Source organism: Notechis scutatus, chromosome 4, assembly GCF_049901735.1.
Source record: "Notechis scutatus isolate UNSWTSFEM ecotype Mainland chromosome 4, rNotScu1.2, whole genome shotgun sequence".
Classification (NCBI taxonomy): domain Eukaryota; kingdom Metazoa; phylum Chordata; class Lepidosauria; order Squamata; family Elapidae; genus Notechis; species Notechis scutatus.
Genome location: NC_142012.1, coordinates 120332610 through 120358332, shown reverse-complemented (window position 1 = coordinate 120358332; position 25723 = coordinate 120332610). Strand labels below are relative to the sequence as shown.

The following is a 25723-nucleotide window of genomic DNA, read 5'->3' as shown; positions in this document are numbered from 1 at the left end:
CCATTTTTTATTCCAGAAAGTTCTTATTGAGAGCTTTAATGAACATCTGACATTTGAAAGAGAAACAGTAGCCGAATGTGTGATCGGTACCTTATTCACTATTCCCAATGCTTGAGGGGCAATTTTTAAAATAAAGCTGACTAACAATTATTATGCAAAAATGATGATACTTGATTGGAAACCTAATGAATGGTCGCCCTCTGTTACTTCCCATTAATCTCCATTGCTAATCTTGTGCTTTGAGCTGATAGGGTGAAGATTATGAGGATAGTACAAAGAAGTACTGCAGGACATATTATTAGCATTCCCTCAAGCCTTTTAACAACTTTACATTCTATTTATTTTAAAAAATATTGTTGATGATTATATCATAGTCTTACTTTTAATTTCTGTTTTCCTTGTTATTCTCCCCATATGACTTGATTATTTAGAAAACAATTACTCTGTGTCAATTTAGCTATGAAAACAGAAGTCCATATAAACAAAACATAGAGATATATTAGCAAGAGGGGAGTTTAGCTATTACAGGTAGTCCTTGACTTACAACAGTTCATTTAGTGACTGTTCAAAGTTATAATGGCATTGAAGAAAGTAACATATGACCATTTTCACACTTGCAATGAAATTTCATTTTAATGTATGCTGTTTAATGTACATTCAAAGTGACAATCAATTTATTCTAAGTATAAGTCATGATCATGTTATCGAAATTCAGATGCTTGGCAACTGGTTCATACTTATGACCGTTGCTGTATTCCAAGGTCATGTGATCCCCTTTTCTAACCTTCTGACAGGTAAAATCAATGGGGAAGCCAGATTCACTTAATAATCGTGTTACTAACTTATAAACTGCAGTGATTCACTTAACAACCGTGGCAAGAAAAGTCATAAAATGGGGCAAAATTCACATAACAAATGTCTCACTTAAGAACAGAAAATTTGGCTTCAATTGTGGTTGTAAGTCGAGGACTACCTGTATTAAGGCCTGGTCCGCAAACTTAATTAAATCATTTGCTTAACGTGAGTTATTGATGGGTTCATACATTATTGTATCCTAAGTGTCTGGGTTCATCCAAGATCCTGAAGGTAATGACTTTCTCAAGTTGAATTAGACTCCTGTCTACTTGATAGACAAGCGTATATACTTTTGTTGAATATAATGTAGGTTTCTAATTGACTTCTTTTAGGATAATTTTTTCAATCTCTCAATAAAGAGCTCAGTTCTGGGATTTCCTGACAATTCTCATCTAAATATTATTCAGATTCAATAAGCTTTATAAAAGCTCAGACCAAAATACTAAGTCACAACGTAACTTTAATAGGTTATTAGAATAAATGACTCAACATTCTGTGCTTGGATATAGAATAGAATAACAGAGTTGGAAGGGACCTTGGAGGTCTTCTAGTCCAACCCCCTGCCTAGGCAGGAAACCCTATACCACTTCAGACAAATGGTTGTCCAACATCTTTAAAAATCTTCCAGTGTTGGAAGTATTTGCTACATATTATTTATTTAGCTTGTTTTTATGAACCATCCGTCTCACAAATGAGACTCACAAATGAACAGTTGAGAAGGTTAAAAAAATACATTTCACAACTAAAACACCCAAACCCTCATGAAAACACTTATTTCCTCTTAAAGTACTGCGTTTTCAGAACATTGTGAATTACATTACTATGCTCTAGACTAAGATGTTAAAAATCACAGAAAGCCATCACAAATCAGTTCTGTAATGCAGCCAAGAAAATGTCATAAATATATTCAGTCAGTCTGTCTTTACTATACTGTCACATCAGTACAAGAAACACATTCATAAATTGTCTATAACCACCAACAGTTATCCAGTTTAAGAAACCAACAACAACAACAAAAGAAACCAGTAAATAATAACTCTATCAGAGTGGAATCTATAAGGTGGCTTTATCTGGACTCATAAGTACAATCAAAGAAAAGTAATCTAAATCTAAGGCGTAAATTTGATAATACCGAAGATTAATATAATACCTAAAATTACATAAAATACACATATATAGCAGGAGCTTGAGCTATAAAGATACAGACATGCCCTCACAAAAATACCCTTTTATTTTAACACATTCTAATTTTAATTTTAAAAAATTAAAATTAAATAAAAAATAAATTTATTTCTTTAAATTTAATTTTAAAAAATTAAATAAAAAATCTAATTTTGAATTTTTTTGGATAAATATACGTCATAGTATGTTAATCTCTATGGTTCTTAACTAAGAAGCAGTGATTTCTGATTATAAGAAGTATAAAACTAACCTTAAATGTTTCAGCCTCATCTCCTACCAAGCCAGCAATGGCTGAATTGGGTAGCACAGGACCAAAATAAGGATCACTGACACTGGGATGGGAAAAGAAGCTATTTTCCTCATCTGTTAAGGACCCATCTTCAGCAGGAAGTTTGACAGGCCTGAAACCATATGGAAAATAACTTGGAATAATGATTCTTTAAATATAAATTAAAAATACGAACATTTGTTTTCAGTATAACATAATCACCTTATTTATAAAGCATATTTTATAATATGTGAAGTATGAGAAAATATTTACACTGTGTAATCTATAATAAAAGATCTATATATCAAACTGTATATTCCACTATGAGACATTGACTAGACAGTTGCTCTCCACAAACTACAGAACCTAGTCAGAGAGCTTATTCTATTTTTTCTAGCATATCATTGTTGTTTCTAACATAAAAATCATAATCATACTTACTTTGAAATCAAGATGTGCTCTTGGTTATTTCTTTCAATACTCCAAAGGGTCACAGAGGCCCCATTAAATAAACATAACTGATGCCAATTCATAGGATTAAAACTCATTGCAGTTATTTCTATCTCAGGTTGTGATTTACTACATAATACAAGTTTGTTCTGCCAATCCCTAATTACAAATGAAAGAAAGTAATTTTTTATTTGTTGTATATACAAAGTATTCTGTCAATATATATTTTATCTCCAAAAATCCAGAAGCTATTCTAATGGTCAAAACAACAAAACAATAAATAAATAAAACAAAAAAGCAAAACTGTTATCAGACTGCATTTTGCAATATAATATTAGTAGACAACAATTAAAAAATATAAAAAAATAAAGCAAAGCCTCAATATCCCTGCTGCAGAGAACTTTAGGTCCCTTTGAAAAATTTATCAGGCAAGTGTAGAATAAATAATCTCAGCCAATTTATTCAGACCTATAAGAGGAAAATCAGTCAGTTGTAAACAGTCGTTCATTAACTGTTGTTTTGGACAATGTGTCCAGGCTGGTGCCACATGATATACTAAAACACTGGCCACGATTTGGGGGAAAACACCACAAATCTAGTTAGTTTATTATTATTTAGATTTAAACGTTTTCCTTGCAATTAGGCAACCATGACAAAAGTTTGCTATGTCTAAGTTTTAAAACAATCACTTCCATAAAATATGCTACATTTTAAGCTTTAAACATAATATTTCCACTTTTCCTTGCCTCTTCTTTCGTTTGGGAGTCAATAAACTAAGCAGGAATTTACTACAGACAAAAAGGTTATTTTGAACCTGAATTCTGACTTTTTCTCTCTAACAGATTTAGAACCAGAAACCATGTTTAGACAATGCTTTGTAAGAATCTAGATTTCAACATAATCCAAACTTTTCTGCATGCTGTCTTGGTAAATTTCTGGTTAATGTAATCACTTCACTTGCAAAAAAGCCAAGCAGAATTATATGCATATAAGTACAGATAGAAAGATAGAGAATTTTGATCCATAATTTGGGTGAATGCAATTCTGACCCACTTGTCCCTATTAAAATATGCAATCAACACTTACCATATTGAAAGGCAAAACTCAGGTAGTGAGGAATAACTGGCCAGATAGGGACCTGTGTGACTGAATGCAAGCAAGGAATAGTCTAGGCTGGCTTGTCCTAAAAGTTAAAAGTAGCACAGACTTTAAAGCTTATTAAAACAGGTTTATTTAATATTTTAATATAGTATTTTTTAAATTTAAGATAGATTTTAAAAATGCCAGTCCATAATACATGCTATAGTGTGTTATTCCAATCTCATATTATTGTTACTCTATTCCTGCTTTCCCCTCCCATCACATTATGGTACAGTGCAAACTCGATTTCAATGAGGGGTGTCAAACTCTATTTCAATGAGAACCACATCAGGGTTGTGTTTGACCTCGGGGAGCCGGATGGCATGGCCGAGGTGCTGTGGCTGGGGTGAGCATGGCCAGCTTGACATCACTCGTGTCAGAGGGCACCCTGTGGTAGCCCGGGTGGGGCTGGAATGATCCTCCTGCAGCCCTCTGCCAGCAAAAATGGAGCCCAGGAGAGCCGTATGTGGCCCTCTCAAGTTCGTTTTTTGCTGGCAGAGACACTGCAGGCCAGTCCTTCGCTATTTCCAGAGCAGCCCTGCAGGCGAAATGTAAGCACCCTGCAGGCCCTTGAGTTTGATACCCCTGCTACAGTGTGATGATATATGAATCATCTCTGAATTAAACTCATTAAAACTGCTTTGGCGCCATGTAACATGCCTTTTTTAAGCCATCAAAAATTTAAACCACCTGATCATGATCAAATCAGAATTTTAGGAGGGTCTTAAAAGGCAGCCCCATGTACCATATAGAGTTTCCCCAACCTTATTTCCAAATCATATACAAACAGTACTTAAATTTAATCCTCAGTTTTCAGCAGCTATTACTAGTTTTTCATCTCACTTGCCATTCTGCTCTGTCTTTTCATACATCATACATTATTCTTTGACATATTTTATGATTATCATAGGGAGCGCCACCCAACCCCAACACTCACGCTTTACTTTCAGTCGCTTTATTATGTCTATGGTGTCCTTTGGTTTTTGTGGTAAATTGCAGGAGTGGTTTAATATTACCTTCTCCTGCATAGCATCAAATGTTTTTGCTTTTGTCACTGAAAGGGACCATCTACCTTCAGCATCTTTATATATCAGTACTACCTGATCTAAATGCCTGCTTACTACCTGATATAAATGCCCGCTTGCTGGGCAGCTGCAAATGATCTTTACACCTCAGGCAATCCTACATGTATTATTGGCATACTGTTAGGAATGTAAGTAACCTAACAGCTATTTGGGTTGAAAATATATAAACCAGGATAAACATTTTAAAACTGTATCTTTGAGAAAATGCAAAACTGTAATTGGGTGTGGTTTCTCAAACGGCCATAAGATGGAGCCAGAAACCTGGGTTGTCTTAGTCTTAGTCTCAGAAGAGAGTATGTCTCAGTGAGTCTCCCCCCCCCCTTCTGTTGGAGAGTATTGCAGTTCTAATTGACTGCTATTCTTGGATTTGATCTAAGTCTGTTACTGAACTGTTTTTGACACTGGACTTTGTTACTGGATTATCCCTGGATTGAAAACTGACTGATTTAACTGTGAATGACTTTGGACTGCCTATTTTGAACTTTGCTTAAACTTTCTGGAAGTAAAACCTACATTTACTGTACAGTGTATCTGTCTGCTGTGTGTGTATTATTCAAACACTTCTCTCAAATACGTCTCCCTGTATGCGCTCATTCTCCTAACGGGGAATTAGCTCAACACATACCTGGCTACATTCTTCACTCATCCCTCCCAGGAATATTCTGCTGTCATGATGAGGCAGCAGAGCATGACATGCATGGAAATATGAATGTTGGCCTTTTATTTAACTGAATGCTGCCATAAGTGTATGGAATAATGCTGTATATAAAAGTATCCTCACCTTTTAATTTTGCTATTTTCTTTAGTCCTGGGAAATTGTAAACATAGATTCTAGGATTCAGCTGCCGATCAGAAAAAGCAACAATATTCTGGCTTGCATTCACTGCAAAGGCTCCAATATTTCCATAGTGACATTGCAAGAATGATCTCTCTCGTGTTTCCATGTCAATAAAGATAATGTAATTGCCACAAGGATAAGAAACAGTCCTGTTGTTGATAAATCCAACTTTCCTATTGGTGAATCCTTGTACCCACCTTGGGGAGGAAATACATTTTAAGTGAAATATCTTTAATTATAGATGACTAATCTCATATATTAAATAAAGTGCTCCCTAGTGGTGGTTTGTGCTCTCAAGTCAGTTTTGGTTTATCATGACTACATGGGTTAGTCCCTGTGGTTTTCCTGGCAAGATTTTTCAAAAGAGGTTTGCCACTGTTATCTTCCCACCTGGGTTTGTGCCTAGGAGAGGACAAAAAGTGAGTCTTCTGGTTTCTAACCTGGTGCTTTAACCAATAAATCAAAGCACCTCTTTTTGACAGGCAGGTAGTAGCTATCTAAATTATCAAGCTGCTATTCCACAGTGTGAGAAGTATGACAAGATATAACAACTCAGGATATGAAAACTCCTAGTTGAGGAAATTTGAACCCATCTTTCCACCTTTGTAAGTTGTGCCAAGGCACAACATTATCCTTACTCTCATCAGACCTGCTTCATACATTGCCTTTCTTCTTTAAAATTCTCATCTCCGCACTTTTGAAAATGTCATCAACATGTTTTTATTTAATTCCCATGTGTTCTCTTCAGCTTCACCATTTGCAGCAATATCAAGCCATTTATTTCTTTTTCACCTGTCTTTCCCTTGACAACTCATTTATTTTAATCCCATTCTTCAATATAACACTATGATTCCAATAGAAACTTCTAAAGTACTCTTTCCAACAAACCCCCAGGACTGTCTCCAAGGATGTCGGCATGAAAACACACACACACACACACACACACATAAAACTGGGCTCCCTTAAGAAGAAGAAAAAAAGCAGTGCACAGCTGGTAATCTTGTTTTATGTGGAATCCTTGAAAAACACACGACAGACTAAAAAGCCCGGCGATCCTTATCTTAACAAAACCCAAATTTATCTGTTTGCGAGGCAAAAAGCTTTCACAAAAGGCTGTTTTTATAGCCTTTATTCCCGGATAAACTTTAGGGAAGGGAGGGAATAAAAAGAAAAGTATTTTGGGAAAGCACATCTCGGAAACACCAGAAAGCCTCCCGTCCCTCTCCTTTCCCTTCGTACTTGGGTTCCAGCTCGGCTTTGTGCATCGTGGATCCCGGGCGACGGCCGCCCCCTTTCAGAGGGTCCATGGCGCCCAGATCTCAAATCTTCGCTTAGCAGAAGCTTTTCGCTGCCGTTTACATTCGTATCCGAGCAACCGCGCGCTGCTCTTCTGCGATTGGCTAAAGCTAATAAATTCTTCCTCCTCCTTTTGCCGTTGCAGCCCACATCTTCCAAGTGAGTTATAAAGGGAAAGGAGAAGGTCCTTTAAAAATATCTGTAAGGAATGTCTTCTACCTTAACTACAACTGTCCGGCCTGCCTTCACATGCAACTTCTTTCCATCGCTTTTATTTTTTTTTAAATAAGGGAACGCTAAGTGTTAAAATACGGGAAGTTTCGCTGCCGGCTGCAGTAGCCTATCTGAAAAAGAATAAAAGGAGTGAATGATGTTTGTTTGTTTTTTATTTATTTTTCGCAACAGTTAGCTTTTATTTATTTATTTATTATTCATTCATTCATTTATTTATTTATTTATTTGTTTATTTGATTTGTCAATCACTTACAAGATAACAGGTATAAGTATATACATAGTTATGAATACATGAAATGGGTACATAGAAGAAAAATAAAAGAAAAAATAGGACAGGGATGGTAGGTAGGCACGTTGGTGCGCTTATGCATGCCCCCTACACACCTCTTAGGAAAGGGGTGAGGTCAATAGTAGACAATCTAAGGTTAAAGTTTTTGGGGTTTGGGGAAGAAACCACAGAGTCAGGTAGAGTATTCCAGACATTGACCACTTTTCAGACTCTCGAAAAATGGAGCAGCATTATAAGCTGTAGCAATAATTAAATAAAATGAATAAATGAAAACATTTAAAAGAACTCATTTTAACAAGCTTTCGTGAATAATTGGCCACTTCAACAGAACTTGAGATTGAATGATGATTTATTGAATAAACTGAACATAATTAGGTTTACACATAAGCCATAAATCATGATTTATAAATTAATAGCTGCAGTCACACACCATACTGTTCCAAAATTAGACAAGCCACTTTATGGCTTTATTTGAACCTTTAAGCTGCATTATTGTTTTTCAGATAAAGGTGATATTAGCATTTTAGGCATTCATGTCCCCATTTGAAGTTAGGAGACCATGTTTTCTTTTTAAGCAAAGTCATTTTCTTCTTTTCATATGTGAGAAGCTTTTTCAGCAAACACTAACACAAACCAATAGGAAGCATATTCTAGTCCTTGAGTCCATCTCCCCTAGAGGGGGCTCTGTCTTTTCTCATGACTAATCAATGTCTTTTCTTTTTGCATCTTTTTGATGCATCACAAATATCAATTTATGTATAATTCTGTACCTTATAAAAAGACTTGACTCCCCCCCCCCCCTTAAGAACTGCTTTTGCTTTCCCCTTGGTGACTTGTGTTATACAGAGGGGAACCATTTTGCAAAGGTTAGTGTTTTCTCACCCAAATTCAGAGAATGTTTCCATGCAAATATTTTTTACATGTCCCCAGTGTATTGTAAAGTGACTCTTCATGTGTCTCACATTTCCAATGTAAATTTGAAGTACTTTTTATACATTATTGATAATTTTCCTGCTATCATATACCAACACTAATTTATTTTGTAAAAGTTCTTATAAGTTATAATGTAAATTTTAGTCCTTTCAATCACCTCTTTTCCCATTGATCCGTCCCAGTGGTGGGATTCAATTTTTTTTACTGCAGGTTCTGTGGGCTTGGCTTGGTGGGCATGGCAGGGGAAGGATACTGTAAAATCTCCAGTCAGAGGTGGCATTTGCAGGTTCTCCAAAGTACTTAAAATTTCCGCTACTGGTTTTCCAGAACTGGTCAGAACCTGCTGAATACCACTTCTGGTTCATCCGTATATCATAACCAACATTTTGGTACTATTTAAACTTGTTCTTTCATTTCAAAACTTATGCATTTTGGTAACCGTATGTTACCAAAGTGAAGCCAGATTCACTTAACAACCATGTTATAACTTAACAACTTCAGTGATTCATTTAACAACTGTGGCGATAAAAGTCACAAAATGGGGCAAAATTCACTTAACAAATGTTTCACTTAACAGAAATGTTGGGCTCAATTATGGTTGTAAATCGAAGACTATCTATAATCAGTCATAGAGGTACAGAATTAGTCAGTCTAGGAAGATTTCTAGCAAGTTTTTTAGAGCATTTTTTGTAGGAACACCAACCTGTAATTCTAAGTTTTGCAGTCCCAAAAGGCCTGCTGGATACCTGTTTGGGAAAAACCTGGTCATATTTGAACCTGGAAAATCCGCACATTCAATATGTTTTCTTTCATTCTTAATATTTTCTAAAACTGAGATTTGGTTGCAAGTTTAAATTGTTAAAAGTGCTGATAATCTCAGTTACTATTAGTGGAAATAATGCAAACATTTGTTTGATGAAACTTATTTTGAAACTCTTTTGTGGCAATAATGTGTATTACTCTAAAAATTCAGTGATCTACAATTTAGAACCAACCAAATTGGAGTTCCTTTGTAAACCAAGAATAAGAGGAAAACATATTTCAAAACTGCTGAGAGACAAACAAAAGCTTTGGAATTAAGGAACCTGAAATCACTATCTATCCAGGGGTGGGATTCAAATTTTTTAACAACCGGTTCTGTGGGTGTGGCTTAGTTGGTGGGTGTGGCTTGGTGTCATGTGACTGGGTGGGCGTGTCTTGCTGGTCATGTTATTGGCTGGGTGTGGCCAACTCAATATCACTCACATTGAAGCCTGCATCTCCTTGCCTGGCCTCTCATGACTGTGGGGATGCTGCAACAGTCATAAGTGTGAAAAATGATCATAAGTCTCTTTTTTCAGTGCCATTGTAAGTTTGAATGGTCCCTTTGCTTGTGTCCCTTTGCTTGTGTCTCTTTTTTCAGTGCCATTGTAAGTTTGAATGGTCCCTCCACACAAGCAAAGTACCAGCAAAGGAGGGGAAAAAAACTCCAGAAACGTTCCTGAGACAGGAAGTCTAGTCCTGCCAAGAATGTAATAAGGGTTAACGGAGAGGCAGTTTCTGTAAGCAACACCAGAATGTTTCCTTCCTTCCTTCCTTACAGGCTTAGGCCAGTAATTTCTTCTAACAACTGGTTCTCCAAACTGCTTAGAATGTTAACAACCAGTTCTAGCGAATAGGTGTGAACTGGTAGAATCCCACCCCTGTATCTTATCTAATATTTTTGAAAACTAGGAATTAAAACTGCTTGCAAGTTTACGTTGTTAAAGTGCTAACAATCATAATTGCTATTAGTGGGAGCAAGGCAAACATCTTTTTGATGACAAACTTATTTCAAAACTCTATGTGGCAATATTGTGCAATACTGTGAAAATTCACTGATCTAATATTTAGAACAAAGTTTGAATTCCTTTGCAAACCAGTAATAAAAGGAAAACATTTCAAAATTATGGAGAGACACTTTGGAATAGATATCTAGCTATTTATCTAGATCAGGGGTGTCAAACAGATCCGGGCAGTGGGATGCCTCGATCTGGCCCATGGAGCCACCCTGGAAACAGTGAAGGACTGGCCCATGGTGCCTCTGCCAGCAAAAAATTATTTATTATTTATTTTTATTTTTTTATTTTTTATTTATTTTTGTCAATTGCTTACAAGATAATAGGTATACATAAAAACATAGTTATGAATACATGGATACATGTAAGAAAAATAGAAAAATAAAGGAAACAATAGGACAGGGACGGTAGGCACGTTGGTGCGCTTATGCACGCCCCCTACAGACCTCTTAAGAAATGGGTGAGGTCAATAGTAGACAGTCTAAGGTTAAAGTGTTTGGAGTTTGGGGAAGAAATCAGAGTCAGGTAGAGTATTCCAGACATTGACCACTCTGTTGCTGAAGTCGTATTTCTTGCAATCAAGTTTGGTGCGATTAACCTGGAGTTTGTGTCTATTGTTTGCTCTTGTGTTGTTATGGTTGAAGCTGAAGTATTCATTGACAGGTAGGACATTGCAATGTATGATTTTACAAACTATACTTAGATCGGACCAAAGGCGGCGTAGGTCTAGATTTTCTAGGTCTAGAATTTTGAGTCTGGTAGCATAAGGTATTCTGCAACGAGTAGAGGAGTGGAGAACTCTTCTTGTGAAATATTTCTGGACTTTCTCAACTGTGTTAATATCAGATATGTAATGTGGGTTCCAGACTGATGAGCTGTATTCGAGTATTGGTCTAGCAAATATTTTGTATTCTCTAGTTATTAGTGTAATATTACCAGAGAAAAAGCTACGTAAGATTAGGTTAACAACTCTTTATGCCTTTTTGGCTATGTAGTTACAGTGGGCTCTAGCACTTGGATCATTACAGATGAGTACTCCAACATCCTTGACAGAGTTTGGATCATCAACAAGGTCTTGACTATTCAGCCTGTATTTTATTTTCTGATTTCTTTTGCCAATATGTAGGACAGAGCATTTATTTGTTGAGATTTGAAGTTGCCATTTGTTTGACCATTCTGATACATAGTCAAGGTCTTTTTGAAGGGTAGCAGTATTGTCTGTGGTGTTGAACAGCTTTACATCATCAGCGAAGAGAACGTAGTTGCTCTTGATATGATCACTTTATGTAGAGTATGAAAACAGTTGGTCCTAGAACAGTGCCTTGGGGGACACCACTGTTGACAGTTACAGAATTTGATAGGACGCTCCCAATTTTGACTATTTGTTGTCTGTTTGACAAGAATGCTTCTATCCAGTTATGCAGGTGTCCAGAGGTACTGTAAGATTTTAGTTTTAGGAGTAGTTTGTCATGTACCACTGAATCAAAGACTTTACAGAAGTCTATGTAGATTGCGTCTATTGCTTTGCCCTGATCTAGTTGTGTAGTCCATATGTTTTTGCAGTGTAAGAGTTGCAAATTACATGATAGTTTTTTCCTGAGAACAAATTGTTTATTAGAGAGTAGTTGTTTGTTTCTAAGTGGAGGATGATGGATTGGTTAATAATTGATTCCATGAGTTTACAGGTGAAGCAGCATAAAGAGATTGGTCTGTAATTTTCAACTAGGCTGGGGTCTCCCTTTTTGAAGATGGGGATGATCGTGGCTTGGGACCATAGTTTTGGCAAGGAGCTGGTCCTGAAAATGAAAATGGAGCTCGGGAAGGTTGCACGCAGCTCACCTGGGCTCCATTTTCAGTTGTGACCGTCTCCTGCAGCCCTTTGCCAATGAAAACAGAGGTCAAGGAGGCTGAGCTCCATTTTCGCTGGCAGAGTTGCAGGAGGCTTTTGGGGTCAAAAATGGAGCCTCAACAAGTGACCTCAAGCTGGACATGCCCACCCTGGCCACACCCATTCCTGTCCCCCACCAAAGTCAAACACAACCCTGATGTGGCCCTCAATAAAATCAAGTTTGACACTCCTGATCTAGATAAATAGATATTGGGGTTTATGTTGAGTTATTTTCTACTGCTGAAAGAGAACTTTCTACAGTCATTTTCAATGCAGTGAAGGAACAAGTGGTGTTTTCTGAAAAAAGCATTTCTCTATCTAGTAATAAAACTCTTGTGTCCGTAATCTTTAACTATGGGCTAAATTACAAATTATGTTCAAAATCTGGGACCCATGACCCCCATGGAATTGAAATTTGGCAAATTTTATTTTAAAAAATCACCATAAAATTATCATAAAGCATTTTTGACACAATGCAAATGTCATAAAAATTGCGGATGTTTGGCTGTGCTATACAGTTAAACAAGGACTACTGTTCAAGGCAGATACATGTCTAAATATCTTCCTGAACTTGTAAGAACTTTAGGAGCTCTGCCATTGTTGAAGGCATTAAGGAATCTGGTAAGGTAGTATCTTTGTAGCAATGACCCAACAGGTTGCCTACTTCTTTTATTAACTTTCCTTCAGATATATCCTCATTGCTATATTTTTATTGACTTGTTATATATATTTAAAATATATTGTGCACATGAGTAATATCAATTACAATCAGCATTTTACAGATATAAAATATAACTTAGGGGGCTTTATTTTCCATTTCTGCTTATGATTTTAAGTCTGCACAACCAATAAGCATTGTTTTAAATTGAAATTATTTGCAAGAGACAAAAGTTTTACTGATTTATTTACACAAATATTAATGTAACACCACAATCCAGAGATTCTAGATGTTTTACTAAAATTCAAAAACGCCCAATCCCAACAACAGCATAAATAATAAAAATACACTACAATATACAATATATGCTGAGGGTATTTGCATCTTTGTGTTGGCTGCATTAGCTACCTTTGCGTGTCATCATTTGTCTGATTTACACATTAAGTTGAATCATCGGACTTAGTGTAAGTTCTATGTTTATACGACACGACCTATACTATTATTTAGCCTGATGGGGAACGTTTTGAATTCTCTTTTAAGTAAATGACACGCAATTGCCTAAATGCAAACAAAGCGAAAACAAACACGAACAGATGACTTGGAGTAGAATCCATTTGCCGTCCTGTTAATTCTTGTATTTGATATTCAAACGTAGTAAATGGAATTTGTACTCTTCCTAAATGTACTCTTAAATGCATTTAAGTACTCTTAAATACATTTAAGTACTCTTAAATGTACTCTTAAATGCATTAGACCCTTACAGTTAAATGCAGCTGTGTCCGAGATTTTGCTACGCCTGACGCATTTACCGCGATAGAAGGACATCAATTCCTTCTGCCATGCGAGTCATTTGCTTTCACGTCAATCAACCTGCGTGGAAGTCTCTTAAGCATCCAGCGGAGGAGGGAGATGTTACTCACTAACGAAGAGGGAGGAGTCAAACTGCGTTGAAGGGCCGGTGGAAAGAAAAGGCGGCGTCTTAAGGGAAAAATCCGGTGTGTGTGGCTGGTTCCGTTTTCTCTCTGGTGGCCGGAAGCAAGATGTCTGGGGAATTCGCCAGAAGCTTGGGAAAAGGTGAGAAAGCACCCTGATCCAAGGAGGAGCACCTTCATTTTCTAATCCAACTGGCTTAAGGCAACCCTCCTTCCTAGGGCTGCGGGAGTTATAGAGTCATCCATTGGGTGAAGGCTGTTCCGTGACCTTCCCTAAGGCGGTTGGGTGTCGGCCTGGGCTGGTCTTCACCCACGCCGTTTTTCAAGAGCTGGAAGACGACATGCAGTGGAGTTTCGGGGCGGCGGCGGGGGATATCATGGCGTTAAGGATGTTAATCCATGTTCCCTGGTCTTGTGTGGCCAGCAGCTATGAATGGATTTCACTATTGTTATTAGGATTAAAAATACTGCATATCTAAAATTGTGCAGCCAAAATGTGTACACAAATATGTGTACATTTCTAATATGACTTTTGGTGGAATGTATGCCTTGCCCTAGTATATTTACTGTTTGCATATTTGTTTATTTAGAAAATTTATATGGCCACCTATTCACACATGGAAACTCAAGACAGCTTACATGAACATAAAAACGCCATATATAAACATTAAAACTAATAGAAGATAGTAATTAATAAATTAATATAAAAGCCCTCCAGTCCCCTCACCTACAACAACATATCACACAAGCCACTTAATGGGCTCCATCCCACTCTTAATGTTAGACATTAAACTCCAGCACATAAAATTGCTTATAATTTGGTCAATAAGGATTACTCTAACAAAATAATGTTTTGTAATCTTGGTACTCATTCCTTTCTATTACAATCAAATGTAGATATTTGTATTTATAAAACCCATGAAGCTTGGGTAGTTTTAATCTTGGTTTATTGAATTAACTTTATTGGGATTTTTGCAACAGACTGAACTATAAACACACTGGGTAAAAAGCAGTACAACACAAAGCCATAAACACATTACGCAAGCTTAATGTATGAAGACAGGCTGTGTAAGATAAACTGTTGGAATGAGTAACAATATTGAAAAGGTACAGTAAGACAATAGACCATGGTTGTTTTTAAGGTTTTATTTTCTATCTTTTTTCTCTTTTTGTATATTGTACACCTTAATGCCCTGTTTTAATTGTTGTCTTCCAGTTGGAGACTTTGTGTTATCTGAAGCAAAACAACTAGGTTCTGTAACAGCTTTGTTCCATATACTATCAACCTTGCTAACAATGAATCTCTTTTCTGTTATGTATTCAAAATGTTCTGTGAGTTTTGTGTCATTTTTGTGTAACTTGGCATCTTTGTTGTTGCTGCTGTTATATTGTTGTTACCCTTGGGATGGTGACATTGTTTGTTGGTGTTGCTCCTTTTGAGGGGGGGGGGGCGACATTTTAATATGTGTCATTGTATATATAGGTATATGACAATAAAGGTTCTCTTATTTTTTGATGGCTTATTATTTGTCTTATAGAATCTAGTTTTTGTTAATTCTGACTGGATTTGAACTTGTTTTTCAGGAAACGTGGCCCCAGGGCCAGTGCCTGAAGGAACCATCCGTCTGTACAGTATGCGTTACTGTCCTTTTGCACAGAGAACACGACTCATCCTGAAAGCCAAAGGAATCAAGTACAAGCAGATACATATCTCCTATATTCATTAGGGCTTAATGTAAAAATAACAAATTCTTTTTTGGGTGGAAAATTAGCAGATACAGGTAGTTGATACATATTTGGGCTTATAGCCTTCAAAGACTTGTTACTTTTCTTTGTTTAACATCATAGAACATTTTCAATTTCAGATTGTTCCTTGGTTCAATAGGAGATTCTGCTGCAGAAGGGTTTCATCTGAGAACTAGTTTAGAAATATAATTGGGAAATTGATGGATACCTAAAGGGAAGGGAATGGTTGTTTTCTTTTATCTTGGTATTTCTATTGCTCTGATTATATAATATGTTTTCTTGATCATTTGCAGGATTTCTTGTCTTGTGATGATTGTAGGTCATCTCGCATGAGTAGATTATTGGTCTTAGAATATAATGAGGTATTTCAGGCATAGATTTGCCTGAGTTTCATACCTTTTGGATTTCAAAACAACTTGAAGGAATGTGGCATTTAGTTATTTTTTTAAGTGTCCCTCAGTCTTTTTAAATAGTGAATGAGCATGTGCATATCGTCCAATTTATAATAATGGTAAACTGCTTTTGTATTTTTTTCTTTATTTTTAATAGATAGGTGATTTCTTATCCTAAAGCTAATGAAGACCATTCTTGTTGAACCTCTGAGATCATCCAAAAGATGAAACTTGCTTAACCATTAAATATATGGTGATTATACTTTAGGGAAAGGTTAGCGTGAAATAATTCAAGTGAGTGCTATTCTAGCCATGCCATACAATTCAATAGGATGGACATAATCTGAATCTTGTTCCAAAACTTTGTTGAAAAAAAGGAACATGGTATCAGGCTGCAAATGCAAGCCACAGACACTAACTACTTTGGTTGTCCTGTTTGAGTGTGATAGAAACAGCCTTACGTAGAGACACACAAATAGATCCCTAAAATCAGAATCTAAAAGTCTTCTAGTTTCCAAGAGTTAATATCATGTTGTAACAGCATGTAGCAGGAATTACTTCTCATATCTTTTATTTTTATCTAGCCCATCTTATTTTTACAAATAATTCAAGGTGGTGAATGTATCCATTCATCCTCTTATATTCCCCACTACAACCTCATTTTTGCATAGCCTGAAAGAATTAACCTGGTGATTTCATCTCATTTTACTTAGCCATGAAATTGTTAATATCAATTTGAAAAACAAACCAGAGTGGTTTTTTGAGAAGAGCCCATTTGGAATGGTACCTGTGCTAGAAACAAGCAAGGGTCAGCTGATCTATGAATCACCAATCGCTTGTGAATATTTGGATGAAACTTACCCTGAAAAGAAGTTGTACCCTGCGGACCCTTATGAAAAAGCTTATCAGAAAATGCTCTTGGAATTCTTCTCCAAGGTATTACTAAAGCATAGCAAGAAATTCATTTTAGTGTGGAAGATGACAATAAAACTGGTAGATTGCTATTTTGATATTGCGTTGATAAGTCTCCTTGAAAATCTCAAAGGTGCTTTTCAAAAGGAAACTGGACTGTGCTGTTCTCCTTGAAGAAGATGTTTCACTTCTCATCCAAAAAGCTTCTTCAGTTCTGGCTGGATGGTTGGGCGGGAGGGAAGGATTATATTCCTTTGCAGTCATCTGATCATTAGCACTCTCTCTCTCTCTCTCTCTCTCTCTCTCTCCTCTCTCTCCCTCCCCTCCCTCCCTCTCCCTCCTCCTCTCTGAGAGCCTTTGAGACCACATGGGGCTTATCTGTTCTCCCAGGGTCACCTGAATCAGACATTGGATGAGAACTCTGAAACGTAGAAAGGACGTGTTGTATGCGGAATAGGGGTGGTGTTCCTCCTCTTGTTGAGGGGGATGTGTTTCAATTAATTCAGTCAGAACTGAAAAAACTTCTTGGATGAGAAGCAATGCATCTTTCTCAAGGAAAATAGTTATCTTTTGAAAAAAACAACACCTTTGACACAACTGAATTGGTAGTTACAATTAGTCCTAGAAGTTCTCTCTGTTCCAGCAACCTGTGGTCACTTGATCACACTCTTGACAGCTTGGCAACTGGCTCTTGCCTACAGCAGTTGTAGGACCCACACTCATGTGATCACTATTTGCAACCTTCCCTGCTGGGATTCTAGATGCAAAATCAATATGGAAGCCAGCAGGATAGGCCCCAAGTTGCTTGGGAAAGTCTCCTTCACTTGTTCATTCTCCCAGACTCTTAAGCTCATGCCCAGCCTCTCAGCCACTCGCACATCCTCCCTGGCCTCTCACACATTGTTGGGCACCTGCCCTCCAACAGGGGGCAAGAGATACCCCTGCCACATTTGGATTGTATCTCCTTCACCACACATGTAGCCTTGTGAAAACTCTCTCCAACCTTGTACAACCTCTCCTACCTGGCCACAGCCACTTTAGGTCCCACTGTGCTCACAAGGTGCCTCCCCCCACAGCCTTACACATCCTCTTCGACCCTGCCTATCTGCCACTTAGGAACGCTTGTGCATCCTCTCATCCAGCAGCAGCCACCCTAAGCCCACTGTGTTTGTGGCATGCCTCCCCTCCGTTTGTGCACTCTCAAGCATTATCTCCCACCAAGCAACAACTATCCCAAGCCCTGATTCCCATGGGCTGTGCTTTCTTGGCCTGCTCCCTCTCCCATCTGGCAGCACCCACTTGCCTGCCAGCCAGCCTGCTTGCAAGCTACTTGGTACCAGCAACTTCCTGCCAGCTTTCCTGCTCAACTTGGTTGTTGGAAGACAGCAGTAGTGAGGAGATTGTTAGCCTAACAATTCACAATTCTTGTTTAACAGCAGAGATGCTGACGCTGAGCAATATGACACTTTGCCACATTGCTTAGAAATGGAAATTCTGGTCCTAATTGCTGTTTATAAATAAAAATGGGGGTCGTATATGTTACAAGGACAATTTATTCTTTGTTGATGGTATCATCACTATATTCCAATCATATATTTTTTTCAATCAACATTTACTTAGCTACCTCCAATAAGCTACAAGTATATTCTGGCTATTAGGAATGGTGAAGATGCATCAGCACCGAAGAGTGAATACCAGGAGAAGCTTCTTAAGCTTGAAGAGGTAAATGGTTTATTATCATACTTCTTTAAGAGAAAAAAACAATGAAATGTCATAATGAATTATAGCACCCTTCCAGATTAGAATCTTGTTAAATGTGGTGGCATTGAGATTTATGAATTGTAGGCAGAATAGTTCTTGGAGAACATGAGACTTGGAAAAGAAGGAAGTAGAGAATTCCCTGCATTCTTTGAAAGTTGATTATATTATATATGCTAGGTTAACTTCTGTTCCATCAGCTGTAGCCATTTTAAGGAAAAAGATGTTTTTTATTGTATGATATACTGATCCTAATAGTATGTTGCTTAGGGGTACACTGAACTGTTACATCTTCTAGTTTAAATAACTTCATTCAATTTATATGAAATTGCTTGAATCTGTCCCCTAGGGGGAGCCATTCTCATACAGTACTTGAGTAGATGTGGTTTTTTTTGTGACACCATTGCAGGCAAGTTACTCTTTACAGAGGAGTTGCATGGCACAAGTCTTAACAACTCTGTGCTCCTTAAGTTTCTTGCATCTTTTAAAGATTTATCTAACTTATAAAAATTTATTATTTTGAGAAAAATCAAACCAGCATAAACTCAGCAGATGTGCATTTTTTTTTTACCACTTCCTCCACAGAAAGGGAGGAGAGGGGCTTATAGATTCAGGAGGATGTAGAAAGGAAAGAGAACTGAAAAGAATCCACAAAGTAGCAGCACTTGGAATCAGGCTGCAGCTGTCTTTCAATCATTGACCCAAGTTTCAACAATCTGGACTTATTATTCTCTTCCTGAAATCCCAGCAAATCCATGCATGGCCTCTGCAAAGATGTAAAGTTCATGCCACTCTCAGTGACTCAGTGTTTCTCTTGTCATTACTTTTTAGGACTCTTAGCAGTTTCTTCTCTGAACTTATTGGACAGATTCTGGTTAACATTCTTTCTGGTATTCCTAACTTTAGCTAGGAAAGTTGGCAAACGAACGGTGTTCTATAGGAGAGGTGCATGTATGTACTTGTATGTATTTCATCAAGATAAAATTTGTGTGAAGATCAGTGTTTTTGTTTTAGCTCCAAGATGAATGTAAAATTCTACTGAGCACAAAAGTTTATATCCCCTCATTTCTATCCAATCCGTTCTTACAAAGCATCTGGTAGAAATTATATCTGTACACAGTATTAAGAAAATACCTCAGGCATACCCTAAACAGATAATTGACTACACCCTAGATCAGGGGTGTCAAACTGGTGGCCCAAGGGCCTGATGTGTCGTGCACAGGCCATGCCCAGCTATGCAAGATGATAGGATACCTGGAGAGATGTGAATTTATACCATCCACCATCAACAGGTAGTTTAGGGAAGGCATTGCTCTGGAATACTCAGCCATCAAGAAACCTCCCTTTTCATCACACTCCATCGAATTAAGGATTCAGCCACAATAACAGTTGTAACAGTAGGACACCTATTAACAGCTGATGGTACTACCTGTATTATTTAATTTGTATGACATTTTCAAGTTTAGCTGTGCAGATCTAGCCTTTAATTGAACAATGATACAGAGTCTTTTTAAATTTGATGGCCCCTTTCCTGGGAACTCTCTTTTTAATGACTGGAATGGTTGTTGAGTTTACCATAAAGTACTTTTCTAGTCATTAAAAGATAGAACTGATAATGTCACCTTTTTGAAAGGAGGCTACATAAAAGATTTCAAGCAATCAAAGGTCATGTTACTAATCAATGTATCTGTTAGAATACTGGTGAATTATTCAGAAAAAAGGAGTTGAACCACATTCAGCTGACCTGCATTCAATTAGTCAGAAGTTTTCTCCATATGACAGGAAAACATTTTAAACTTATGCTTTTTCATTAGAATAGTTGGAGATAATCCTTTCCATCTTTCAGCGACTATAATAATGCTTCAGAGTAAGCCACATTGTCATTTTGATAGCCCACAAACCATGATTAAAATACATTTAACCGTGGTGATGTGATCTGCAGATCAAATTTCTGAAGAGAGCAAACAAAAAAGCAATACATTTACTCTCTGTATAGGAAAATGTGCACTTCTAAAGCTATTTCTTCTGCTAGCTCTCTTTATTAATCAGCTCCTTTGTTTTTTCCCTATCCCTCCCTCTTAACAAAAACCTACAAATTAGAATTAAGCCTTACTGGTCCATTAATATAAACTCTAACATGTTCTTGCAGAGACTTGCTCATGAAGAAATACAATCTCATTAATGAAATACGTTTGTAGTAGAGGTATATAAAACATTTTGTTTCAAATCAGTCTGAGTGTAAGACTTGGAAAAATTTCTTGAAACATTTTTCAAAATGAGTTATTTCTGGCATTTTAGAAGCTTTGGGGATTTGTTGAACTTGAAGCAAAGCTGATCTGAACTTGAAACATTTCCAAGGTACTTGACTTGATCAGAGTTTGAGTTTTATGAAGATCCATGGTTGAAGCTGTTTACATGAAAATGTCTTTGTGCTCCTAAGTTGTAAGATTGTTTCAGGTGGTTGTTTCTGCTTTTGGAAAAGACAGGCAAATACTACAGGCAAACAATTTCTGCTCATCTTCTGTTTCATTCCCCCTCACTTTTATAGTAGTTTACTTCTATTTTAAGACACTTCTAAGATTTTTTCCATCATACTTTTCTTCTTTAAAATCTGATTTTACAGTATTCTTCTTGCAACATTCCCATATGTTTACTTTTAGCTCTAATAGCTTAATTTCACATAATAGATTTTGAATTTTGGAGAAGGAAAGGTTTTGGCACTAACACTTCTGTGTCTCTTGTGCATTTCTTAAATTTTGGATTTAATGTTTTGTCAGAGCGTTTGCAGCGTGACTACTATTATGAGACAACACAGCACAGAGAGACTCAGACATTAAACAGTGGTTTATATACAAGACATATACAGAAATATACATGGTAGGCAAATGCCTGACAAGCAATCAATCTTCTTAACTGCACGGAAAACCAATGGAGATAGGACACAAGGAGAGAGAATACACCCTCTAATGGCTGCCGTATACCACCTCTTAAAGTGGTAAAACTGCTGTAGACCCATTCTTTGTCTTAAAATGACAATACCCATGCTGATTCATCCTTATTGCATCAGCCTTACATTGCATCAGCCTTACAGCAGCTGGTCAGCTGTTAAATCTCAATAACTTAACATGTTTTCTGTACCAACCAGTGTTAATATAATTGGGCAGTATGGAAATAATTTAAATAAATACATCAAAGTATAGATGATCTAGAATAAGAATTGCAGTGAACCATCTTTATAATTTTTCTCACCTTTCTATATTTCGTTTCTATAATTATGGTGTCAGGCCTGCATTTTATTTAGAAATGTCACACCTTCCTATATCTTAGATGCTTGCAAACCACAAAACTAAGTTCTTTGGTGGAGATTCAGTATCCATGATTGATTATCTAATCTGGCCATGGTTTGAACGGATGGAGGCCTTTCAGTTAACTGAGTAAGTGCTTTGAACCTTTTACAGTTTTTGCTCTTAAATCTTGTGCATGGTTACTTTTGCAGATTATAGTTATGTTTTATTTCAAATTTACATGTAAGTGATGTCATTAGGAGGCAAATGAGAATAGGAGAATCATCTTTTTTTCTGATTTGACTTATGTCTATTAATCTTCTAACTTTGCTGCCTAAGGCAAAGAGATGAAATACATTTATTCTGAACCAGAATTTATTAGCAATTCAGTTCTGCTCAGTTTAGACTGTCATTATTTTTCTTCTAGTGGCAGATGCCCATGCTCGTCCTTTGAATTGGGTGTGATATCTCTTGACATTCTGCTTTTCTAATTTAGCAAATCAGAAATTAATAGCTTTGGAACAAACAAGAATATCAAGAGTCTATGTAGATTCTCAGCCATCCAGAACAGTCTTCCCTCAAGAGCGAGGGAGGAATAAGACACCACCTAATCTCCTGTCTATAACACAGTCCTTTCAGTAGTTCCAAGAAGATGCCATAATCATTTGTACTCTGATTCAGGTGACCTGTGAGGACACAGATAAAATCCCAGGTGGCCTCAATGTCTCTCAAGAGAGATGCTAACAACCAGATGACTGCAAAAATTAGAATCACCCCCCATTGTCCTATCAGAACCTATCCTTCCATCCCCCCACCATCCAGTCACAACTGATGAAGCTTTTTGGATGAGAAGCAAAACATTATCTTCTTTCTCAAGGAAAAAAAACCCAGTCCAGTTGTCTTTTTAAAAAAAGCACAAATATTGAGAGAGTTTCAATCAAGAGTCCTCTATTCCTCTTAATTCACAAGTGGAAGCAGAAAGCTTTGGCTGGAGTATTTTAACACTGTATTTACTTCCTACCATATGGTAATTGTCAGCAATATTTATTCAAATGCTTCTTTGAAAGTTGGGAAGTTAATCATATACAAGTAGATCTTAACATAGAACAGTTTATGCAATGATGGTTCAAAATTACAATGGCACTGAAAAAAGTGATCTATGACCATTTCACATTTACGACCATAGCAGCATGGTCATGTGATCAAAATTTGGACGCTTGGCAATTAGTCCATATTTGATGGTTGCAGTGTCGCAGAGTCAGATGATCAAACTTTTGCAACCTTTTGACAAGCAAAGTCAATGGGGAAGCCAGATTCACTTAACCATATTACTAACTTAACACCTGGAGTGATTCACTCAACAACTGGGGCAAGAAAGGTCATAAAATGGGGCAAATTCACTTAACAAATGTCTCACTTAAATTTTGGGCGCAATTGTAATTCAAGGACTACCTGTATGCTGAAAAATTTGAATGATAGAACTTGGGAGTAATGAAGTAATGAAATCATTCATTTGATCTAAACTGCAGCTACCTGGCTATATCTGTAGCACTTTAAGGAGGTCAAGCCCAACTCAAGTTGAATACCATATTTCTTTCTACATACATTTAGAAATGTTAAAAATTGTCTTGAGTCATCTAATTTAATATATTCTCCATACCATTTAATGATGACAGGGCTTCAGACAAAGTTCTTTCTCAGTTTTATTTGGATATTGAACCTGGATCCTTTCTATACTAATGACCCAGGAATGTCACTGAACACTATCTTAATGGTAACGTGACCAGAGATAATTGCCTCAAAGTTTCACTGTTACCTCAAATCTTTATCTGTTCTTTTCCAGATGCTTGGACCATACACCAGGGTTAAAATGCTGGGTTGATCTGATGAAGCTAGATCCAGCTGTTCAGGCCACAATAACTGATCCTCAAATCTACAAGGGCTATCTTGAACTGTATTTCAACAATAGTGTTGAGGCCTGTGATTATGGGCTCTGAAAACTGGGAAGCTTTTTTCAGTGGATGACCAAGAATATTGACAACTATTGCTTCAGCATGTCATCTGATATCTGAAATGCTTTAGTTTTGTTGTGTTTTGTGTTGTGTTATTCAATGAATTGGATCATTGAACTAAAATGATAATTACCTGCAATATATGTTTCCCTTTGAAAATGAAAATGGCCATCATTGACCAGGAAGAAAATATTTTTTTTACCCTTATCCTTCTGCCAATCTAAATGACAATGTTGACTTTTTTGCATTGTTTATCAGTTTAGAATAGACATCAATTTCACTTTGTCTCTGTTTGGAAAATTGATTTTTGCCGGAATAAAAAATACTTCACATGCATAGGTTTCCTTTTATTTGCAGCAGCAAGTAAAGATATATAGCAGGGTTTGGGATTGTATATTTTATAACCAAGATATAGCCATTCCAATTTGTATTCTCTTACGTGGACAACTGGATAGTAAATTTGAGCAAGCTGGCATGAATAGAAAACTATTGTCCCTAGGGCAAATGGTTTCTGGTCTGAGAAGTTAGTTTGGTTTCCTGTACTATCTTTCAGCATGGCAGAGAGATGAACCATGATTAGCTTTGAGAGCATTTAAAAATGTAATTCTCGCACTGTACAACAGATGTTTTCAGTTTTAGGTTTTGCATGAAGAGCCAGCATATCTGAATATAATGTTGCTAAGACAATCTACAGGTACTCCTCACTTAACAAGTTTTTCTTTAGCAACTGTTTGAAGCTACAGCACACACAAAAAAAGTAACTTGTAATCAGTCTTCACCCTGCAGTTGTCCCAGCGTTACCACCATGATGTGATCATGATTTGAATTCTTGGCAACTGTTGTACATTTATGATGGGAACAACATCCTCAGTTGCCATTTGTGATCTTCCCAGACACTTTCAGCAAGCAATATCACTATATTAGTCTAGTATATATAGATGAAATCAGATTAGGGAAGACAACTATACAGGAGGGATTTGACTTTGTTGGCTGACACTTAAATTGAGATTAGTATGATAAAAGCACGCTTATTTATTTGTATTTATCTCAGGACACAACCTTCCATCTTAGGCTTGAACTTATCTTTGTTAGTCTCAACCATAAATTTATTGTTCCATATTTAAGTCTTGGCTTTAAATCTAAATAAAATTGAAGTATTAGATAGTGTCTATCTAGTTCAGGTGTTAGTATTTGTCTAATCACACTTGACCAAACAAAGTATTCTATTTGAATTGAGAGTAGGAATCTGTTGTAATCCACTCCTCCATCTGGTTGTAAAATATTTATTTTTTTTTTTTCTTGGTTTTTTGTTTTTTTTTTTTTTTTTTGTTTAGTAAATTTTTATTTATTATTTTATATTATATAATTTTTTTTTTTATTTTTTTTTTTTTTTTTCTTTTAATTGGGTTTTTTACTATATGCTGGAGTTTGAAAGTTTTGTAGTATCTTATCTGTTCCTAGCACTTTATTTTACTTATTTGTATCCCGTCTTTATTATTTTCACAAATAATTCAACCCAACACACCACCCTCACAGTAACCTTGTGTGGTGAGTTGGCTGAGAGAGAGTGACTGACCTGGCTTTCATGACTAAGGCAGAACTCATGATCTTCCACTTTCCATTTCTGGTGCCTTAAACACTAAGACCAAACTGACTCTTTTGGACAGAAAGCTCTGATGTTCTTCTTAGGATCTATTGGAGCCATTTAGGAGTTATAGCCCTGAGTGCTCCTATCACCACTGGGACTACTTTGG

The 25723-nt window shown here is 36.8% G+C and overlaps 2 protein-coding genes across 2 annotated transcripts in view; one reads left to right on the top strand and one right to left on the bottom strand.

Moving 5' to 3' along the window:
* CFAP43 (cilia and flagella associated protein 43) overlaps positions 1 to 7190 on the bottom strand; it is a 58487-nt gene extending 51297 nt beyond the window's left edge. The window contains exons 1-5 of the mRNA XM_087964593.1: positions 7058 to 7190; positions 5762 to 6015; positions 3842 to 3938; positions 2747 to 2914; positions 2288 to 2438 (exon numbers count right to left, since the gene is read on the bottom strand). Of these exons, the coding sequence (XP_087820719.1) occupies positions 2288 to 2438; positions 2747 to 2914; positions 3842 to 3938; positions 5762 to 6015; positions 7058 to 7125 (738 nt within the window). The 5' untranslated portion in view covers positions 7126 to 7190. The remainder of the gene's footprint in view (positions 1 to 2287; positions 2439 to 2746; positions 2915 to 3841; positions 3939 to 5761; positions 6016 to 7057) is intronic.
* A 6660-nt stretch (positions 7191 to 13850) lies between these two features.
* On the top strand, positions 13851 to 24305 carry GSTO1 (glutathione S-transferase omega 1). Its single transcript, XM_026689351.2, has 6 exons — positions 13851 to 14007; positions 15450 to 15558; positions 16717 to 16939; positions 18536 to 18637; positions 22001 to 22107; positions 23801 to 24305. The coding sequence occupies exons 1-6, from the start codon at positions 13974 to 13976 to the stop codon at positions 23952 to 23954; spliced, it is 729 nt and encodes a 242-aa protein (XP_026545136.1). The 5' UTR covers positions 13851 to 13973; the 3' UTR covers positions 23955 to 24305.
* The last annotated feature ends 1418 nt before the right edge of the window (positions 24306 to 25723 follow it).